Below are 20,014 nucleotides of genomic sequence, written 5' to 3'. Positions count from 1 at the left end.
TTTTGTTGACGGTATATTACGGTTAAAGTATTTGAAAAATATCTAACGTAATATCAAAAGTATTGTTTTCTTAAAATTATGGGAAATGAGAGGTTACTTCCGGATGAGCATTAATTCAAAGGATTGTATTTGAGTGATTCGGCTCTCAGTCATTCTGTCGCCATACACAGTACAGTGGAAATTTGTATGCAATTATCTCAACACACTTCCAAATTGATCGATTAATTAATGACCAATAATTAACTGAAGGCGTTAATTGTTGATTGGCTGGACAGCGAACACATCAAAAGGTAGAAATGTAATTATCTTAACGTTTGTGAATGTGTCAACACAGTTTGTCTAGCTCCACACGTTGTCCAAAATAAGAATTAAATTTCATTTGTATTGAAATAACAGTTTTAACAAACTTTATTGATTTGTTATATAACATCTAAAAGAGATTCTGTAGACATGTCAGTGTTTCTTGTTCATTAGATGAATGACAAGTTCTTCAGTTTCCAAAAATAAGGGAACTGGGGCCTGTTTGAGACCTTTGACTTTGTTTATTTTTTGCTTTCTTCTTTACTAGGCCATGATTTATTGCAATACACACTTTTGATTTGTTTTGTTTAATATGTGACATTCCTTTACAATGAAGAAGCATAAGGTCTGGAACAGTACTGAAAGTGAAAGACAGATGCAGTTCTAAGTGTTTAGGTTTTTTTTGGCATATTTTTTTTTGGCTGTTAAGTAAAAGAAATACATAGATTATTTTTAGTTGGTATGATTAGTTGACACCTAGAAATATACCTCATGTAATTTACATAAATGATATACTTTATATGTCTCTTGTGATCTATTTTAGATATACATGTGATGTGATCTTGTGAACTACTTAAAAATAACAAAAAAACATGTATTGATAAAATTGTAAATAAAAATTTATTTATGTAAAAACTTACATCAAATAAAAACTATGTAATACCAAAACACATAATAGACCTTATCCTTGTTTCGGATCTGCAGCACTTGACCCAAGAATCTGCCACAATGTCACCATTTTAATCACTTAAGTCCTACATTTTTTGTCGAGCCTGCAACTTTTGTTGCAGAAAGCTCGACATAGGGATAGTGATCCGGCGGCGGCGGCTACGGCGGCGGCGGCGGCGGCGGCGGCGGTGTTAGCTCACTTCTTAAAAGCTTTATATTTTAGAAGGTAGAAGACCTGGATGCTTCATACTTTGTATATAGATGCCTCATGTTACGAACTTTCCGTCAGTCACATGTCCAATGTCCTTGACCTCATTTTCATGGTTCAGTGACTACTTGAAAAAAAAGTTCAGATTTTTTGTAATGTTAAATTCTCTCTTATTATAAGTAATTGGACAACTATATTTGGTATGTGCGTACCTTGCAAGGTCCTCATGCCTGTCAGACCGGTTTCACTTGACCTCGACCTCATTTCATGGATCAGTGAACAAGGTTAAGTTTTGGTGGTCAAGTCCATATCTCAGATACTATAAGCAATAGGGCTAGTATATTCGTTGTATGGAAGGACTGTAAGGTGTACATGTCCAACTGGCAGGTGTCATCTGACCTTGACCTCATTTTCATGGTTCAGTGGTTATAGTTAAGTTTTTGTGTTTTGGTCTGTTTTTCTTATACTATATGCAATAGGTCTACTATAATTGATGTAGGGAATGATTGTAAGGTGTACATGTCTAGCTGACAGGTGTCATCTGACCTTGACCTCATTTTCATGGTTCAGTGGTCAAAGTTAAGTTTTTTAGTTTTGGTCTATTTTTCTAATACTTTATGCATTAGGTCAACTATATTTGGTGTAATGGAAATATTTTATGATCTATATGTTGGTTACACAGGTTTTATTTGACCTTGACCTCATTTTCACGGTCCATTGCTAAGTTTTAAGTGTTTGTGTTTTGGTCTGTTTTTCTTTATTTATAAGCAATAAGTCAACTATATTTGTTGTAATGAAGAATTGTTAGCTGTACATGTCTGCCTGGCATGGTTCATCTGACCTTGACCTCATTTTCATGGTTCATTAATCAATGTTTCATTTTCTTGGTTAATGTTGAGTTTATGTGACAGTTGTAATAAAGCTTTATATTTAGGTCTATCAAGATAGTATCAAGGATTAGTAAAGAAGGCGAGACATTTCAGTGTGTGCACTCTTGTGTAATATGAGGAAGGCCCTACCTTAAATGCCAGCTTTATACCAAGACAATGTCCTACTACATATATATATATATATATATTTGGTTGTTGGTTGCTTAACGTCCAGTGGCAAATATTTCATTTAAATTCTAATTCATAAACTCAAACGAACATTAAATATTTATCAAATAACCACAAACTCTTACATGGGAGACGCCACTTGCAGAGACAAGTGCACATTTTATTATAAATATGAGTATACTCTTGTTGAAAGTTCATATAAATATATAGCTATTAAGCAGCTTGTGCTGGTTTCCCCATACTTGTGGTCCACAAATCTGAAAATAAATAATATGATTAATAATATTATTTACTTTGCAAAATGCTACTGTACACTTTGACTGCAATGGCTGGAATGACTTTAAACCACATGAGTTCACTTGTGCATGAACTCAATATCCTAATCGAACCGACCTTACAAAAATTAACCAAACACGTGTTAACTATACACAAACAAATTTTACATGTTCCATTTTGTACAACTTTGATAAATACATGTATGTTCAGGATGAATGTCATAGGCTACATTAACATATAGTTTTTGTCTAAAATGAAATAATAAGTTCAGATGGAAAATGTTTAGGGAACAATCATTGAACTTCTAAAGACAGAAGGGGGTATGGTATTTTTTCTCATCACTTGCATCCATCATAGTTGTGACATCTGTTAATGTTTACAAAATTCTTCTCTAAAACTTCTGGACAAACTTAGCACTTGGTCACAATCAGAACAGGAGTATATCCAGTTATTAAAATAATCTTTTAAATGGTGCTGCTCCTTATACATGTTATATGATCTTATATACATGTACATGATATATATACACATGTAGCTACAAATGTACCAACATGGGGTAAATTGCTAATTTAGGCCTCCCAAAAATATGATTGCTTCTTTTTTATTTTGGTCTAAATCCTAATTACTTTGGAATAAAAGATTTTTTAATATTTGACAGTCTCTTAGAAACAGTCTTATTCATTACAAGTAATATAACAAAGTTAGAACAAAACCTTGACCTGTGAATCATATTTTCTTTGTTGGAGGACTTAGGATTTCCAATGCAAGGGGGTATTGTTTATTTTACTGTTGAAGACAAGAAAAACAGTATTACGACAATAACTCTTACTAAATATTTTGGCTAAAAGTGTGATGGCACTGAATATTCAATGTCTTTCAAAACCATTATAAGATGCAAGAAGAAAAAAAAGGAGGTAGAAGAAAAAATAAATTAAAAAACAAGGGCTCTCTATTTTTTTCTGTCTGGGGCAAAAAAAAATAATATGTGTGTTTTCTATTACATGTACATCTTTGAAAAAAATAGGGTAGGTAGGGTACTGATTCCCAAAATATAGTGTGTTAATTTTATGTAATTTTGCTAGCTATAGAACCAAGTTTAGTGTACCATTTTCTACATAAGAAAATGCCTGTACTTTATAGTTAAGAATATGACAGTTGTTATCATAATCCATTAGCTTGAGCTTTTGCCATTCGGTTACAGACTTTCTGTTTTGAAGTTTTCTCGGAGCTCTGTATTTTTATGCATAGGCGGATCCAGGGGGGGCCGGGCCCCTCGGAGCTCTGTATTTTTATGCCTAGGCGGATCCAGGGGGGCCCGGGCCCCCCCCCTTTCGTGGAAAAAATTTGGTTGATTATATAGGGAATCATTGAAGCATGACTGGAGCGGGCCCCCCCTTAGGAAAAGTTCTGGATCCGCCACTGCAACCTCATTTATGGGCATTAAATAACCAGGGCATTATGTTTTTTCGTTCTGTGTGTCCATCAGTCTGTCTTCAGGATAAAGTTTTGGTCAAGGTAGTTTTTGTTGAAGTTGAAGTCCAATAAACTTGAAATTTAGTACACATGTTCCCAATGATATGCCAAATTAGAGATTTGACCCAAATTTCATGGTCCACTGAACATACATGTAGATAGATACTACCATAGTTGGCTTAAAGTGATAGTGTTTTATCTAAAACAATTTAAAATAGCGCAATGTCATGCCTTATTAATGGACACCATGCCCTTTTTCTTCTGAAAAATTTGACGCCATGTGCCCTTTAGCCTTGCCATTATCTGGATTGAGATCTGATCATGGTGTTTTGTTTTCACTGATAGAATGGCGACTGACTAAAGCTAGTTCCATGTTATTTCATGTAGACAATATTTATCACTTCCGCATTACTCGAAATCGTTCTTAATTTTGGCATAATAAGCCTGTTACTACATTTAAACGTGGTGAAAGTTGCCTAAGTAAAAGGTCCCTGTAAAGTGAGAAACAGAACAGAAACGAAACTGAGCGAAACAAAAGGAAACATGGAGAAATGAAAAGAAACACAAGGAAACGGAACAAAATCTGTATTTTGAGGAACACATTTTTATCATTTTTGTCTATATTATTGCCTAGCTTTGACAGTTGATGTCCTTATCGTATATTTTGTAAATTAAATATTGCATGTAATCTTTGTGATGTTACAAATGGTTACTTATTTCCTATGTAGAACTCATAAAAAAATATTGATGCATGAGTTCGGATTTTTTTTTTTGCCTTTATCTCCGCCGCCAATGATAGATTAAAGTCTAGAGTCATAATCTTTGATTCTTCAACTGAAACAGAGAAGGGGTTCACATGAGGGGATTTGTCAGCTTACTGAAAGCATTAGTTTGACAGAGCAGGTTGGAAGGTAAAAACTAAATTTTAAACGTTATTTTAAGGGGGGAAAGACATTTAATGAGCAGAATTGAGGCCTGAAATGTGGTATGATTGCCATTGAGACAACTATTCACTAGAGTCCAAGTGGATGTTAGCAATGATAGGTCACTATACGGCCATCAAAAATGAGCAAAACTCAAAACTGTCAATTATTAAAGCACCTGACATTTTTTTTTTTTAATTTTCAAATTTCAAGTTTTTGAAAAGTTTCAAGAAGAAATCTTTAATTGCACTGTATTGCACAATAGATTTGTAAGATCTTGACATTTGTTTTTTTTGTCAGAAACTTAAATTATGTAAAAAATTATACATTTAGATCACAATCCAAAATCAGACAGTATCAAGCTTGAATATTGTGTCCAACCCCAACTGTTCAGGGCTCAACCTCTGCGGTCATATCACTTTATCAGGCTGCGCTCAGTGAAGCATTTTATTTCTCACTTTACAGAGACCCTGAAGTAAATTTGTTATTCATTTATTGCTTTATAAACGTCATATTCCTTTCCAAATTGCATGCCAAACATTGTTTAGTTTTTGTAAAGTTTTCTTGTCCGCCATTGAAATATTTGTGCAATCTATGGATCAGAGTCGGGAGACTGTCCAGCTACATGTATGATCGTATATTGGTATCACATCTTCTGAAGACATTTGGTTATAAGTAAAGAGCAATACATGAAATTTAAACACACCGTTTATGACAACAAAAGGAAGGTTGGGATTGATTTTCATTTTTGGGAGTTTTGGTCCAAACAGTTTAGGAATAATAAGCATTTTTTTGGTTTTTCGCAAAATAACTTTGATATAAGTTAATAGAAATCTATAAAATTTAAACACAAGGTTTATGGCCACAAAAGAAAGGTTGAGATTGATTTTTGGAGTTTTGTTCCCATTTTTACAGTTTAGAAATTAGGGGCCAAAAGGGTCCAAAATTAAACTTTGTTTGATTTCATCCAAAAAATTGAATTATTGGGGTTCTTTGATATGATAATCTGAACCTGTACTTAAATTTTAACCCGATTTTTGTGACAAAAATGTCGGTTATTGATTTGGAGATGTATGGCAGGCGGTCGGTTGGGCGACCGGGCGTGTGGCAGCCAAATGTTGTCCGTGCATTTATTCATGAAGCGTTCAACCAAAGCTTTTAAAATTTTGATATGTTGTTACTGACAACAAAATGGAGTTCAAGTTCACTTATGATGATTTTAACTTTTACCCTTCAGGAGTTCTGGTTCTTGAAAGATTGAAAAATGGTGTTTCCAGTCGTGTCCGTGCATTTACTCATGAACGGTTCAACCAAAGCTTTTTAAATTTTAGTATGTTGTTACTGATGACAAAATGGAGGTCAAGTTCACTTATGACGATTTTGACTTTTACCCTTCAGGAGTTATGGTTCTTGAAATATTGAAAAATTGCTTTCCAGTCGTGTCCATGCATTTACTCATAAACTGTTCAAATTTTTAAAATTTTAAGATGTTGTTACTGTTGACAAAATGAAGTTAAGTTCAATAATGACGATTTTGACTTTTACCGTTTAGGAGTTAGGGTTTTTGAAAGATTGAAAAATGGTGTGACCAATCGTGTCTGTGTATTAACTCATGAACCGTTCAACCAAAGCTTTTTAAATTTTAATATGTTGTTACTGATTACGAAATGTCTGAGGTCAAATTTGATATTGATAATTTTCACTTTCACCGTTCATCAGTTATGGTTCTTGTGATATTGAAAAATGCCAGGACATAAATAAATGTAAAGAAATCCTGTTATCTGTCACTCTGACAGCCTCTTGTTGTATATGGGCACAGTTATCAAATCGGTCCACATTGAGGTCTAAAGGATCATAAATTGAATTTAATTTGATTTCATCAAAAATTGAATTCTTGTGGTTCTTTGATATGCTGAATCTAACCATGTATTTAGATTTTGGATATTGGGACCATAAAAGGTAAATGTCCATTTTAAAATTTTTAAGTTTTTAGACCACATTCATTCTATGTCAGAAACCTATGCTGTGTCAACTATTTAATCCCAATCCAAATTCAGAGCTGTATCAAGCTTGAATGTTGTGTCCATACTTGCCCCAACTGTTCAGGGTTCGACCTTTGAGGTCGTATCAAGCTGTACTCAGCGAAGCAATTTATTTACGGTACACCTAACAGACTGGAGATTTTCAAAAACAATTGCTCAAAACTTTGGAAAATTTTCTTCGAAATCCATAGGAATGATAAATAAGTAACCTAAATATTTACTAAGAAAATCCATGGAACCCCATGGCCATATATTTTAAGTGCAATTAAAATCACAAATAGATATAACACTCTGATTAAACAACAGCTGTTATTTCATAAATAAATTTACAAAAAGCACCATTTAAGAAAGTATTTGCTGACAATACAAATACATGTATCAGCAATAAGTGCTAACACTAAGTACAATGTACTTTGTTTTCATCAACAAACTAGATGTAATTTATCAAGGTCCAAGTAGACACTGTTACAAAAAGTCTTTGTATCAATGTTTATATATAGATTTGTTTATAATGAATAAATCAAAACTGTTTTCCAAAGTTATGGTAAACAATAAAAAATCATGGGCGGACATTTATTATTTGATACCTATTTTATTTGTTTGAAATTTCAACCATGTTGATTTTTTTTTTGTCCCCAATATTTATAATCATCAATTGCACTCTGTTAATTGTCCTAATATATGAAGTACTGTATGACCTGAAAGTTTATAAACATTGTCACGAAATTTGTCAAATCATGGTTGAGTAAGTTTTTACTCTGGTGCATTAACCACAGAACATGTAAAATAAGGATAAAAAGTGCAATCAGTAACAATCAATATTCTGTAACTAAAAGCAATAAACCTATATTTTTCAATAAAAAAATCTTTTCAAATTATTTAAAATTTTTATATGAAAATTATGATATTTTTATCTCTATATAAGGCAGCTTCTTCCCTTTAATCCCATAAAAGTTTATAGTGAGCCCCTGTGTCTAGACTTATAGGTACTAATTGACTTGAACATTATATGTTTGTTCAACAGTGAAATAATCTATCAAAATTTTATCAGTGTAAAGACTTTCTTGATTGTTGGTAAATTTATTATGTCATCCCCATTTTCATGGTTAAGGTAGAGTGGCAATTAAATAAGGTTCGTCTCAATTCTTGAATACCTGTATAGATAACAAACGTAACATAAATTTTCTGTCTTGCATGTAAATTGTTTTTTCTGCTTTTATTGTTTAATAGTACAGTCAGCAGAAGGCAATAAAATTTTAAACATGATATTTTATTTATGTGTTATTACCCTGAAGGGAAACCACACACCAAAAGGATTTTATCTTTCCATGAGTAGTTTCTTTCATTGCTGACTGATTTATATAATGTAGAATTATATTTGTTTGTTAATTCTATGGATTATTTTCACTAAAAGTAAGCTGACTTAAAGTTGTTTGTTAAAGTGTATAATATTTATGTAAGCATTGTATATAGGTAACTTTTCATTGTTTTCATATAAAATGTACATGTTTATATATTATCGTGATTATATAAATATATTCATCATATTCATGAATATTTATGTCTCCCCGTCAACAGAGAAAAAAAATATTTTAGTTGAATAGCTCATTTTTGTTTTCAATCTTTTTAATTTTGTATTTATTAATGGACAACATAGTCTTCTCTATGGAAAGTATTAATTTATGTCTAATTTTACGTACTTGTATGTAATGTCATGAAAGCTCTTTATAGGGCCCTTTAATTGGAAATAAAATATTCTTAGTCTTATTCTTATTCTTATTAAAAGTTTTATTTCTCATCTGAACATGATGAAGTTGACAAGTTTAAATTTTGTATTAAAACATATTCTTTTTAATTTAATTTGTTTACCTTTATTTTAAAACTTTTACAGAAATATTTTGAATTTGTAAGTGCATTTAGTTATTAGTAACTTGTTTTGTTTTTTAGGCCTCATATTATGTCATTTGTCTGTTAACAGTTTTGTTGACCTAGTTGGTTTTAAATATAGAACGTTTTGTCAGATTTGTGACACTGATGTAAAACAGTAATAAAATTGTCAACTATAGGGTCATGTTGTGTTAGAGTACAGATAGTCTTTTGTGCATTTACCATTAACCAGAGTTAGTACAGGTCTAATGTTTTATTTCAAGCTTAGGAATAATGTGCCATATTACAGGCCCATAGCCAGGATGACTCTGTGGAGGGTTATTTGGGGTCATGACTCTCTGATAGTCTGGCTTTAATCTCAACTTTAGAAGTCTTTATAAGTGTTTGTGTTATCCGATGGGGGATTAAAAGAAAAACTGATATCTTGCAGATATATACTTCCAAGGCTTTGCGATAAACTTTTCAGTCCACAAGGCTGATGCTCAATATTTGAAAATTTTAGAACTTTGGTTTCTGTTGGCTTGTAGAGTAGAATTTTACAAGCCTGAAAACAATTTAAAAAGTCAGGGCTCAGTTTATGTATTTTTACGCGATTTAAGATTATTTTTATAACCACCACACACCCCTAAAAGGTTCATGATTTTATTAATTCCACCTCGCCCCTTTAAAAATAGAAACCCCTCCAAGAAATCAAATTGCGAAGTTTAAATTTTGAATTGTTAAACTAGCCTGAAAGTGAGAAGTGGTGTGATTAAATGTTTCAATTACAATATCCTGTAGATGGAGTAATGTTTAGGTCAAGTTCTGTTTAATAATAGTTGTGCACCTGTAACATACATCATGTAACGTACACCTGAATGTTTTGATGTAATACACAACAGGTGCCCCCTGACTTTGAACTGCAGTATAACATTTCACAATGTACACTTTTCTCAGTATTACTAAGATGTGTTCAGCATACTAAGTGAAGGGATTGACAAAAGAAACTGCAATAGAATATTGTTGTTTGGTGTGTTTCTGTTCCGATAAAAATTTCTTCATAATTTTTATAAGGTAAGGTTGACATTTTGTTTAGATATTCATCTTCTGTTTAAGACACTTAACTACAGATTACTTTAGATGTTTAAGGTTTTTGGGTTGCTGCATCACTCCTGATAATATGCCTGACATCTTCTATTATTTAGATTAGCACATGTAGTTTGATAGAAATGAGAGAAAAAAATGACTCATCTGCTTCTGCAAAAAGTCACAATGTATGTATTTTAAGTATTCTATGTTATGAATCTACATGTATGCCACACTGTTTGATTAAGTGTATTTCATTTATGCCTGTCTTTTAAATGAAAATATTGAATTGAAGTGGACATTTTGTGGGGATTAGTTCCCAAAAACCCTTAGAAATTAATTTTATTGTCCTACATGTATTTTAAAATACTACATTTGATTTATCGTTTCAGATTTGAGGGATGTCCTCCCCTATATCCAGTCTAAATAGTTTATTCTCCTTCACAAGTCCTGCTGTAAAAAGACTATTAGGATGGAAACAAGGAGATGAAGAAGAAAAATGGGCAGAAAAAGCTGTAGATTCTCTTGTCAAAAAACTAAAGAAAAAGAAAGGGGCTCTCGAGGATCTAGAAAAAGCTTTAAGCTGCCCAGGACAATCAAGTAAATGTGTGACCATTCCACGTTCTTTAGATGGTAGACTCCAAGTATCTCACAGAAAAGGACTGCCACATGTTATATACTGCCGTGTATGGCGATGGCCTGATCTACAGAGCCACCACGAACTGAAGCCCTTAGAATGTTGTGATTTTCCATTTAGTGCTAAACAGAAGGAAGTGTGTATTAATCCTTACCATTATAAACGAGTAGAAAGTCCAGGTAAGACATCATTTTATAAGGTCAATTATTAGTCCCCTACCGATGAAGTCACAGGGGACTATGGATTTGCACTCAGTCCATCTGTCCCATGAAGGGCAGGCCCTTGATCAGAAACATGACATAAAATTTGCAAATTATGCAAAGATTACACTGATTTGATATAAATTTGTTTCAAGAAAAAATAAAAAGAATTTCATTCGTAAAAGGTAAAAGTCAACATGACATATTTTTGCAAGGTGAGTGATTCAGGTTCCCAGTGTTTCTTTAGATATTAAAGACTAAGAGTTCAGCTAAGAAAGAACAATAATTTCAATATCCTAAACCAAAGGTAATAATGTCGTTATGTCAGTTAAATCTTCATAGTAAAAATAATGAAGAAAAAAATATAAACATTTGAGGTGTTGCCCATACATATACAGTTATCGGACCACAGATGAATTATCATGTTGTGATTGGTTAAATGCCGTCACGTGGTGACCCCTATGAGACCGTATGGGGTTAGTAGGTTTCATATGGGGTTCATGACGCGTTAATGGCGACGTCATCTATTAATGTTGTTGTGTTTCATTGTTTATTTTTCAACAAAACGCCGTAGAAAAAGTCCAGCGTCCGATAAATTCGTTAAACGGTTAACTACTGACCCCCTACGGATCCATAGAGGGTGAATAAAATTCATAGGGGACTCGGCCTCCGGCCTCACCCCCTCTGGATTTAACTAACCCTCTATGGATCCGTACGGGGTCAGTAGCGAACCATATAACTTATATTGTACCACAAGAACATCCTTGAAATGTAATTTTTAAGCCCTTAACATGATAAAAATTGGTTCAATTTTTGGTTTTGTCATGTTCATAAAAAAAAGATTCATACAAGTTTGAATGAACTTAAAAGTTAGAGATGTATTAACATGACATGTTGTTACAGATATGTTTTAACATTACATGTTTTAAACACCTTAATACATGTACAGATGCACTTAACTCTCTTTTTATTCACAAATGTGAAATATTTGTTACAGACATGCATATACGTAGTTAAACTGATATGCTTGAAAATTGATACGTACATGAATCATAATAGGCTGAAATTATTCACAATCGTACATGTGACTTCTCACCTGCTTTTAAGAGGTATTAATTTCGTAAGATATTAATTTGATTTATAAATTTTGGTTAAAAATTTGTGTATACTATCGGGCGATATATAAATTTTCGTAATTAAAAACCGTGTGTTATCAATTTATAGCATATGTCAGGTGTTAGTAAGGTGTATCAGATTAATTAGAGATATTAGAAGAAACAAATAGGTGCACAATCAATACACACATGTGCATGTATTTAGAACCGAAAATTTGGCATGAGATTTCTATGACAGGGAATGCTGTTTTCAGATAACTTTTATCTAAAAAAAAAACTGAGTACAAATATTTTAGATCAAGTACATCATGTACATGTATGCAGTATATTAGGGCTTCATAGTTGAGTGGAAAATTAATTTAAAATTATAAATAGGCATGGAATCACATGACCCAACACTTTAGAGTGAAAAATATGTGATGTGAAAATAAATTAGTCAATTCTTTTTTCAAAATACATGTATGGTCCCCTATTGACCCCAAACCTGATATTTTCAGCACCCCAACATCAAATCTTGGATCCACCTTTAAAAATTGCTACAAATTACACTTTTGATCAGATTTTTACTTCCGTAAATTTATACATATCTTGGCATATCAAATGGTGAAAGCTAATTCTTAATGAAATTGTTTGAAAAAGATGAAATATATATATTTATTATAAAAATATGATACGTTGATTCAGTTACTGTAATTTTAACATGCTTTAGATGTGTTTTCTATAAAATTTTCAAAGAACTACAAATGGTCTGATACTTTCTGTACATGTTAAAACGATAGTCAGCACAACAACTTAACGATAAACTGATATTTGTGAACTGATACCCCACAGGTCTATCTGATTTTGTTAAATATCTTTAATCAAGATGATATAACATATTGGAAGATTATTGATTTGATTTGGGTAATTTATTTTTTAATAAACTCAAGCTATTGGATTACAGTGTTATAAATTGTTATATAACTTGTACTCATTAAACTTAAACATACAGGTGCCTACGCAGATTTTCAAAAAAAAAAAATTATACATCAAGACATATATTGGATCTAGGTTATTAATGCCTTTTAACTGTAACCTAGAGCTAGGAATTTTGTCAAAAAATAAATAAGTTGTTCATGTTGTAAATTGATAGTTTCTGTTTACTGACAGCACGTCCTTTGAAGATTTGAATGACAACAGATATATGTTTGTGATAAATTCTTCAATATTGCATTAAAATATTGATCAGAAAGTTAATTTTCATATAGAAACACATGGGTCTTTCTGTTTGATGTAAATACTTGGCAGGTGAAATAAGATTTGAACAATTAGGAAAACTGTAAAATCCACATGATCAGTTAATTTAAATTTTTTTAGTTTTATAGACGTCATTGAGTACAGAAATAAATACATGTAGCATATATGTACATACATTTTCAAGGTCTTATCTGATATTACTTTAAAAATTTGGGTTGCAAAGTTTCATTGTAAGTGAACAGATTTACATGTACAAGATTATCTGATAATGACATTATTGGCCAGTATGTAGTAAAATTATTTTGAAACAAAATTGGAATGTTAAGATGCAAATGCATCTTCCACCTGAACATACAAAGTTGAAAATGAAAGCAGAAAACATTATCATTATGTAACTCACAATCTTGGAAAACTCCAACCTCAGATAATCGAAATAGTTCAGAGTTGATTGTTCCATGTGGGACTTGGTTGACTATTATTTCTATTTCAAAATACAACAACTGCATTCTTTGCAAAATATTGGTTGACTATTATTTCTATTTCAAAATACAACAACTGCATTCTTTGCAAAATATTGGTTGACTATTATTTCTATTTCAAAATACAACAACTGCATTCTTTGCAAAATATTGGTTGACTATTATTTCTATTTCAAAATACAACAACTGCATTCTTTGCAAAATATTGGTTGACTATTATTTCTATTTCAAAATACAACAACTGCATTCTTTGCAAAATATTGGTTGACTATTATTTCTATTTCAAAATACAACAACTGCATTCTTTGCAAAATATTGGTTGACTATTATTTCTATTTCAAAATACAACAACTGCATTCTTTGCAAAATATTGGTTAACTATTATTTCTATTTCAAAATACAACATTACAACTGCATTCTTTGCAAAATATTGGTTGACTATTATTTCTATTTCAGAATACAACAACTGCATTCTTTGCAACATATTGGTTGACTATTATTTCTATTTCAAAATACAACAACTGCATTCTTTGCAAAATATTGGTTGACTATTATTTCTATTTCAAAATACAACAACTGCATTCTTTGCAAAATATTGGTTGTCAAGAATAAAGATTTCCATTGTATCAGAAAGGGTGATAATTATAATAACAGTGATTAATGATATGACAAAAATGTTGGTAAATATTATTAAAATAATAAAATGTAAATGAGTTTAATTAGCAATCTTTGTTTTCATTTTTCAGTGCTACCCCCAGTGTTAGTCCCAAGGTATAGCGAGTACCCATCCGGTCCAGGCCAGTCGTCCTTACCACCTTTCCAACAGTCACCGGAACCTTCTATGCCACAGAATGTTAGCTTTGATCCTAATGGCTTCCACCAACAGTCACAACAGGGACCACATTCTCCTGCTAGTTCTGGACCAGGCAGTCCATATGGTTTACCAGGTATGTAGTTCTGGACCAGGAAACCATAAGAAACCCTTATGGTTTCCTAGGTACACAGACCAAGTTCAAATTTGGGTGGCATTTCTCAAGTTATGTCCCTTAATAAATGAAAACGAGTTGCTGAATTTGTTGTTACCACACTTACTTTACTATGCTAACACTACAACCAAATGTTAAGAAACATTTACACAATGTATATTATCACCAAAGATTTGCATAAATTTCTGTTATAGATATAAAATTGAAATATTTGAGGTAAATGCATTTGACACACTATATAATACATAAAAATGCAATACATGAATTTATATTTGCATTATTTTCCTACATTCAAAAATCATGAAAATTAGTTAGATTACATTATCTCAGTAGCTGTTCTATTTTACATTTCTGAACAAATATTTTAACCTTACATTCATGAATGAATATTTTAACCTAATATAAAAATGCATTTAACAATTATAATATTTTAACCTAATGTTCAACTTTGTTTTCAACTATGAGTACTTTAACTTTACATTTATAAACGAATATCTTCACCTTACATTTCATGAATGAATATTTTAACCTAATGTTCAACTTTGTTTTCAACTATGAGTACTTTAACTTTACATTTATAAACGAATATCTTAACCTTACATTTGTCAATGAATATTTTAACATTATATTATATACTATTACAGCTGGCACTCCTCCTCCTGCTTACCAACCACACGATGACAACTCGCATAATCCACATAGTCAACAAACTGTAAACCTACAACATGGTACACGACGACCACCACCTACTCCAATGGATACCATGCCTTCGGGAGGTATATATTGTTGTAAATTAATTAATAAAAAGTTTCTATGCTTTAAGGTCTGAATTAACCCCAAAAAATGGAAAGTCAGAATATGCAACTCTTGTTCTTGTCCATACAAAATAGAATAAAATAATTGATTATAACACAAGTCATGTTGAGTTTTTCACATGTCTTTTTCTGTCCATGCTGTTATCGCTGATGTTAAAAAAGGATGAAAAATAAACAAGAGGAATTATTGAACTCATAAGTGAATAAGAAATAACAACACCATTGCAAAAAAGACAAGCACAAACAAACAGTATACAAAACTCACAGAAAACCTAATAACCTATCAACACACACTGTTATTTTTATTAAGTAAAGTTTTCAATGTTCATCTTACATTCTGCTTAAACAGCTTGTTATAGTTTATTGAATCATCCAGATGTACCAATGGACTAAGAAAATACACAGTATCTTGTTCAATTGAAGGTAGTTTGAATTTTAGTTTTGTAATTATTATGCTTTGTAGACAACAGTTATAAGTACAGTACACTTGCAGAGATAATAAGCAAAAAATATGTGATTACACAATATCGTAAAACATTAACAACTTAGTAACAGTTAAAACGTTACTAAACTAATTGTTATAGTTTATACTGTGCCAAACTTTAAATTCTTTGGCAAACTTCATACATTTGGTTATAATTAACATTGATTGATCATTTCTGTACATTTCATATATTTGGTAACAAATCAGCATTTATAATTTCAGTGGACTTACAGCCTGTGACTTACCAGGAACCCCAGTACTGGTGCTCTATAGTGTACTATGAACTAAACAACAGAGTAGGAGAGGCATTCCATGCTTCACAGACCAGTATTGTAGTGGACGGATTCACTGACCCGTCAAATAATGCTGACCGATTCTGTCTAGGTCTCTTGTCTAATGTCAACAGAAATTCAACTATAGAAAATACTAGACGTCATATAAGTAAAGGTATGGCCTTGTTTGTGTCTTTTTATTTTCTGCGAGATAGCTCAATTACAAAATATTTACTGTATGAAATTCAATAAATTTTGCAGATCAAATGTTGAAGTAGGAATCTTTTACCACAATTTCCTGGTATTAATTATAAAATAAAGTGACAAGAGGGTTAAAGGTGTTTAAAAAATGGTACGAAATATTGCAGTTTAAGAACATGATGTTTGATGCTAATGAGACAATTTCCAAACGATTTGGGTGTACACAACTATAGGTTACAGTACAGCAATGATAATGAGTAAAACATATACCTCAGTAGATAGTCACCTATAAAAGGCCATGACATGAGAAAATGTACAACAACAAAAACAGGAACCAATACACCTTATTGTTATATATTAGTCATTGCTGGACATCACAAAGGTTCCTGTCAAAATTTGTCATCACAATCAGAAATATCTGAGGCCTAAATGGAAAAGTGATTGTTGAATGATGTCAAAAGGTCAAGCTGCATAGATTCTGCAATAAGGTGCATGGCCTTGAGTTATTACAAACAGCAACCTATCAACCTATTACAACCATTGATTTACTTGCTCTTGGCTTGGTAAAGGCACATACAGAATGTAGCTGGGTTAAACCTTATTATATATACTTACCTTAATGTTTTGAATTACTTCCCAATACAAACCTGATGAAAATAAATAAGTGGTTGACATTAACACCTGAAATCCAGGAATGATTATGAATCAAATGTGAAAAAAATATTGTCAAAAATTACTTATATTTCTTATGAAATTTTTTTTTTTTTTTTTTTTTTCAGGTGTACATCTTTATTATGTTGGCGGTGAGGTTTTTGCCGAATGTTTAAGTGACAGCAGCATATTTGTACAGAGCCGTAACTGTAATTATCACCACGGTTTTCATCCTACCACCGTGTGTAAAATCCCCCCGGGATGTAGTCTGAAAATCTTCAACAACCAAGAATTCGCAGCACTTCTAAGTCAGTCAGTTAACCATGGTTTTGAAGCTGTATATGAACTTACTAAAATGTGTACTATTCGTATGAGCTTCGTTAAAGGATGGGGAGCCGAGTACCATCGACAAGATGTGACCAGTACTCCATGTTGGATTGAAATTCATTTAAATGGACCTTTACAATGGTTAGATAAAGTCCTTACACAAATGGGCTCGCCACATAATCCAATCTCATCTGTATCATAATAAAAGTCATTTGACTAGCAATCTCATTAAAGTGCAAAGGTCATAATAGGGTAGTAGAAATTGAATTATTGTATTAATTGAAATGTTAAGAAATTGGTCAAATTTGTTTGTGTAAAAAAACTTAATATGATTCCAGACCATTTTAATATGTGAAGGATGTTTGATGAAACCTAACTTTTGAACTGAACATAAACCATGCAGTTTGTCAAAGACTTCATCAACTAACCAGAATATTTACATATTTTTAGAACAAAAACCATTATTGTGTAAACCTGTTTCGAATTGTCATCAATGCAAGTTCTATTTAAACCTAATTTAATCTATATAGGCATAATCCAAGACATTGCTTTGATAGATGAAAAGCTTTCATAGAGGTGACTTTATGTTGCATACAAAAGTATTGAAAGAATACAGTTCATTTCAACACCATATCATCTCTGATTAATGCTAAAACATTACCACAGTCAAGAAATTTGGTTCACACATTTATAGTTTCTGTTGTAAAGGACTTTAGAAAAGGGTCATTAAGAAACCCAAAGAACTTACATAATTGTTAACACTTTACTACAAATATTTCAAATTATATGAACGCTACTTTAATAATAGTAGATCTAACCAAATTGAGATGGTTAGTGTTTCAGTATGAAATATTACAAATAATGAAAATGCTTAGCATCCTCATGTATTTTTGGTACAAGTATTTCTGTTTGATATTTCTAAAGCAAAATTAACACCAAATATAAAACCGATAAGTGAAAAGTTTGAATCAGTTTTCGTACTGGTTACATATGATCTTTTGGTCTATTTTTATGTTTATACATTATATGTATGATCAAAAACATTTTGCAGCAATCATGTGTTATATATGCATTTATTCATATTTCACAAAGTCAATCTCGTTTTTTGAACAACCCATTTTGCAATATTTTTATGCTTTTTATACGTCATTTATGTGTACTTTTGTTTTTGTTCTTTTTTCTTTTTAATTTAAATATGATTGAGAAAGGGTTTTTGTGCATGTACATAAAATGCTTGTATGTATGATTTTGAAAGTTTTACGTATAATAATTATAGTACAAAGTACAGCAAGGAAAACTAGAGGTTTTGTTATCGTTAACAGCATTTCGTTATCATACACTTTTATTTTGCTTATATTAAAACTGCTAAGCAGTGAAAACATTCTTGATTATAAAAATTTCCATTTTGAACATGTATTTTTATCATTAAAATGTTAACCAATAGCTGAGGATCTGGATAGGATTTATTGACTAGAGAAAATATATTTCTTTAATGGGTGGGGGAGGGGGAGTAGAGAAAAACGTCCTTGGAAATTAGATTTTATTATAATTCAAGGCTTATCCTTTTCAAACAATTGTGGTATGCTGCAAAATCACATTGAATAAAGTTTGATTCCTCTCATCGCTGATAGGGGAAAGTATTTAGATTTTATACAACATCATTTGAGAATTGATAAAATATCTTTCACAGAAATAAGGGGAGATAATTAATAAATGATTCATTAAGATCTATCTGAGAAATCCCAGACACCTATTGTGATCAATTTAAGTTAGATATTTACAATGGCTAAATCTTTTATAAAACTTAATGTAAAACCTTGTTTGCAAATGCAGTAAAAAGTGCAGTTTAAATTTATGATCCATCTGTGCTTTTCAGGATTACACATTAAAGGAGACGTGACACAATTTTTTTTTTTTTTTTTTTTTTTAATTAATTAATAAATATTGGTCAAATAACATATTGTAATAATTTTTTCTTGTCAAAACCTCATTTAATGGCCTTTTAATGGTCAAAGAATCCAGCGCTTGTCGTAATCTTTGATTTTTAATGAGATACCGGTCACGTGATCGTGATGACGTCAGTGGATACAATCTGAGAAAATGTCTCAAAAAGGACGAAGTCGATCATATTCCTGTAAAATTAAACAATGGACGGTGTTGACAGCAGTTTTCAAGGCAATTCTCAAACTATAGATATTCAACCGTATCAGTTTGAGCCGTTACTTGTTGAAAATAATCAAGTAGAAGATATAAATTCGTCATCCGACATTGACGATCTTTCAAGCAATGCCGATATAATATATCAATAATTAATTTCACCAAAAATAAAGAGATATTTCTTAAAAATGTTTACGTTTAACAGGTAATTGAATTACATTTAATAATACAAAAAGACAGGTCATAAATAATGTAGGACAGAAAGTCACAGGACAAAAAGTCACAGCCAAAAAGTCACGGACAAAAATTCACAGGACAAAAAGTCACAATTTATTTTCGAAATTATTTTTCATATAACAAGAAAAAATAATTTTAAAAAATTCAAAATTCTTGATCTATTATATATTAAGTAACTTTGTTACTAAAATTTATTCAAAATAGATATCAATATTGATCAAATAATTGTTATAAAAACAACATGTCAAAGTTGCTTGGTATCTATAAATGGCTTCATTGTGGCATGAATTATATCCTTTGCATGATTTAAATTTTC

At 31.5% G+C, this 20,014-nt stretch overlaps 1 protein-coding gene across 6 annotated transcripts; it reads left to right on the top strand.

Annotated features, from left to right (window-relative positions):
- The first annotated feature begins 131 nt into the window (after positions 1-131).
- Positions 132-18,814, top strand: LOC143042104 (mothers against decapentaplegic homolog 1-like). Of its 6 annotated transcripts, none has more exons than XM_076214353.1 (6): positions 132-290; positions 10,294-10,717; positions 14,315-14,515; positions 15,199-15,330; positions 16,076-16,300; positions 17,106-18,814. In XM_076214353.1, exons 2-6 carry the CDS (start codon positions 10,303-10,305, stop codon positions 17,504-17,506), a joined length of 1,374 nt encoding a protein of 457 aa, XP_076070468.1. In that variant the 5' UTR covers positions 132-290; positions 10,294-10,302; the 3' UTR covers positions 17,507-18,814. The 6 variants fall into 6 exon arrangements, with proteins under 6 accessions (XP_076070468.1, XP_076070469.1, XP_076070472.1 ...); XM_076214354.1 differs by having other exon boundaries at positions 135-298; XM_076214357.1 differs by lacking the exon at positions 132-290 and adding an exon at positions 8,174-8,405.
- Positions 18,815-20,014: the final 1,200 nt, after the last annotated feature.

Source organism: Mytilus galloprovincialis, chromosome 8 (genome assembly GCF_965363235.1).
Source record: "Mytilus galloprovincialis chromosome 8, xbMytGall1.hap1.1, whole genome shotgun sequence".
NCBI lineage: Eukaryota > Metazoa > Mollusca > Bivalvia > Mytilida > Mytilidae > Mytilus > Mytilus galloprovincialis.
Note: the sequence above shows the minus strand (reverse complement) of the source record. Positions and strands in the feature narration are given on the sequence as shown.

Bases quoted from the DNA above. Each gene is read 5' to 3' on its own strand.
- LOC143042104 (XM_076214353.1), top strand. From the start codon at position 10,303: ATGTCCTCCCCTATATCCAGTCTAAATAGTTTATTCTCCTTCACAAGT. The intron at 14,516-15,198 runs GTATGTAGTTCT...ATACTATTACAG, and splicing joins CAGTCCATATGGTTTACCAG to CTGGCACTCCTCCTCCTGCT. The intron at 15,331-16,075 runs GTATATATTGTT...TTATAATTTCAG, and splicing joins GGATACCATGCCTTCGGGAG to TGGACTTACAGCCTGTGACT.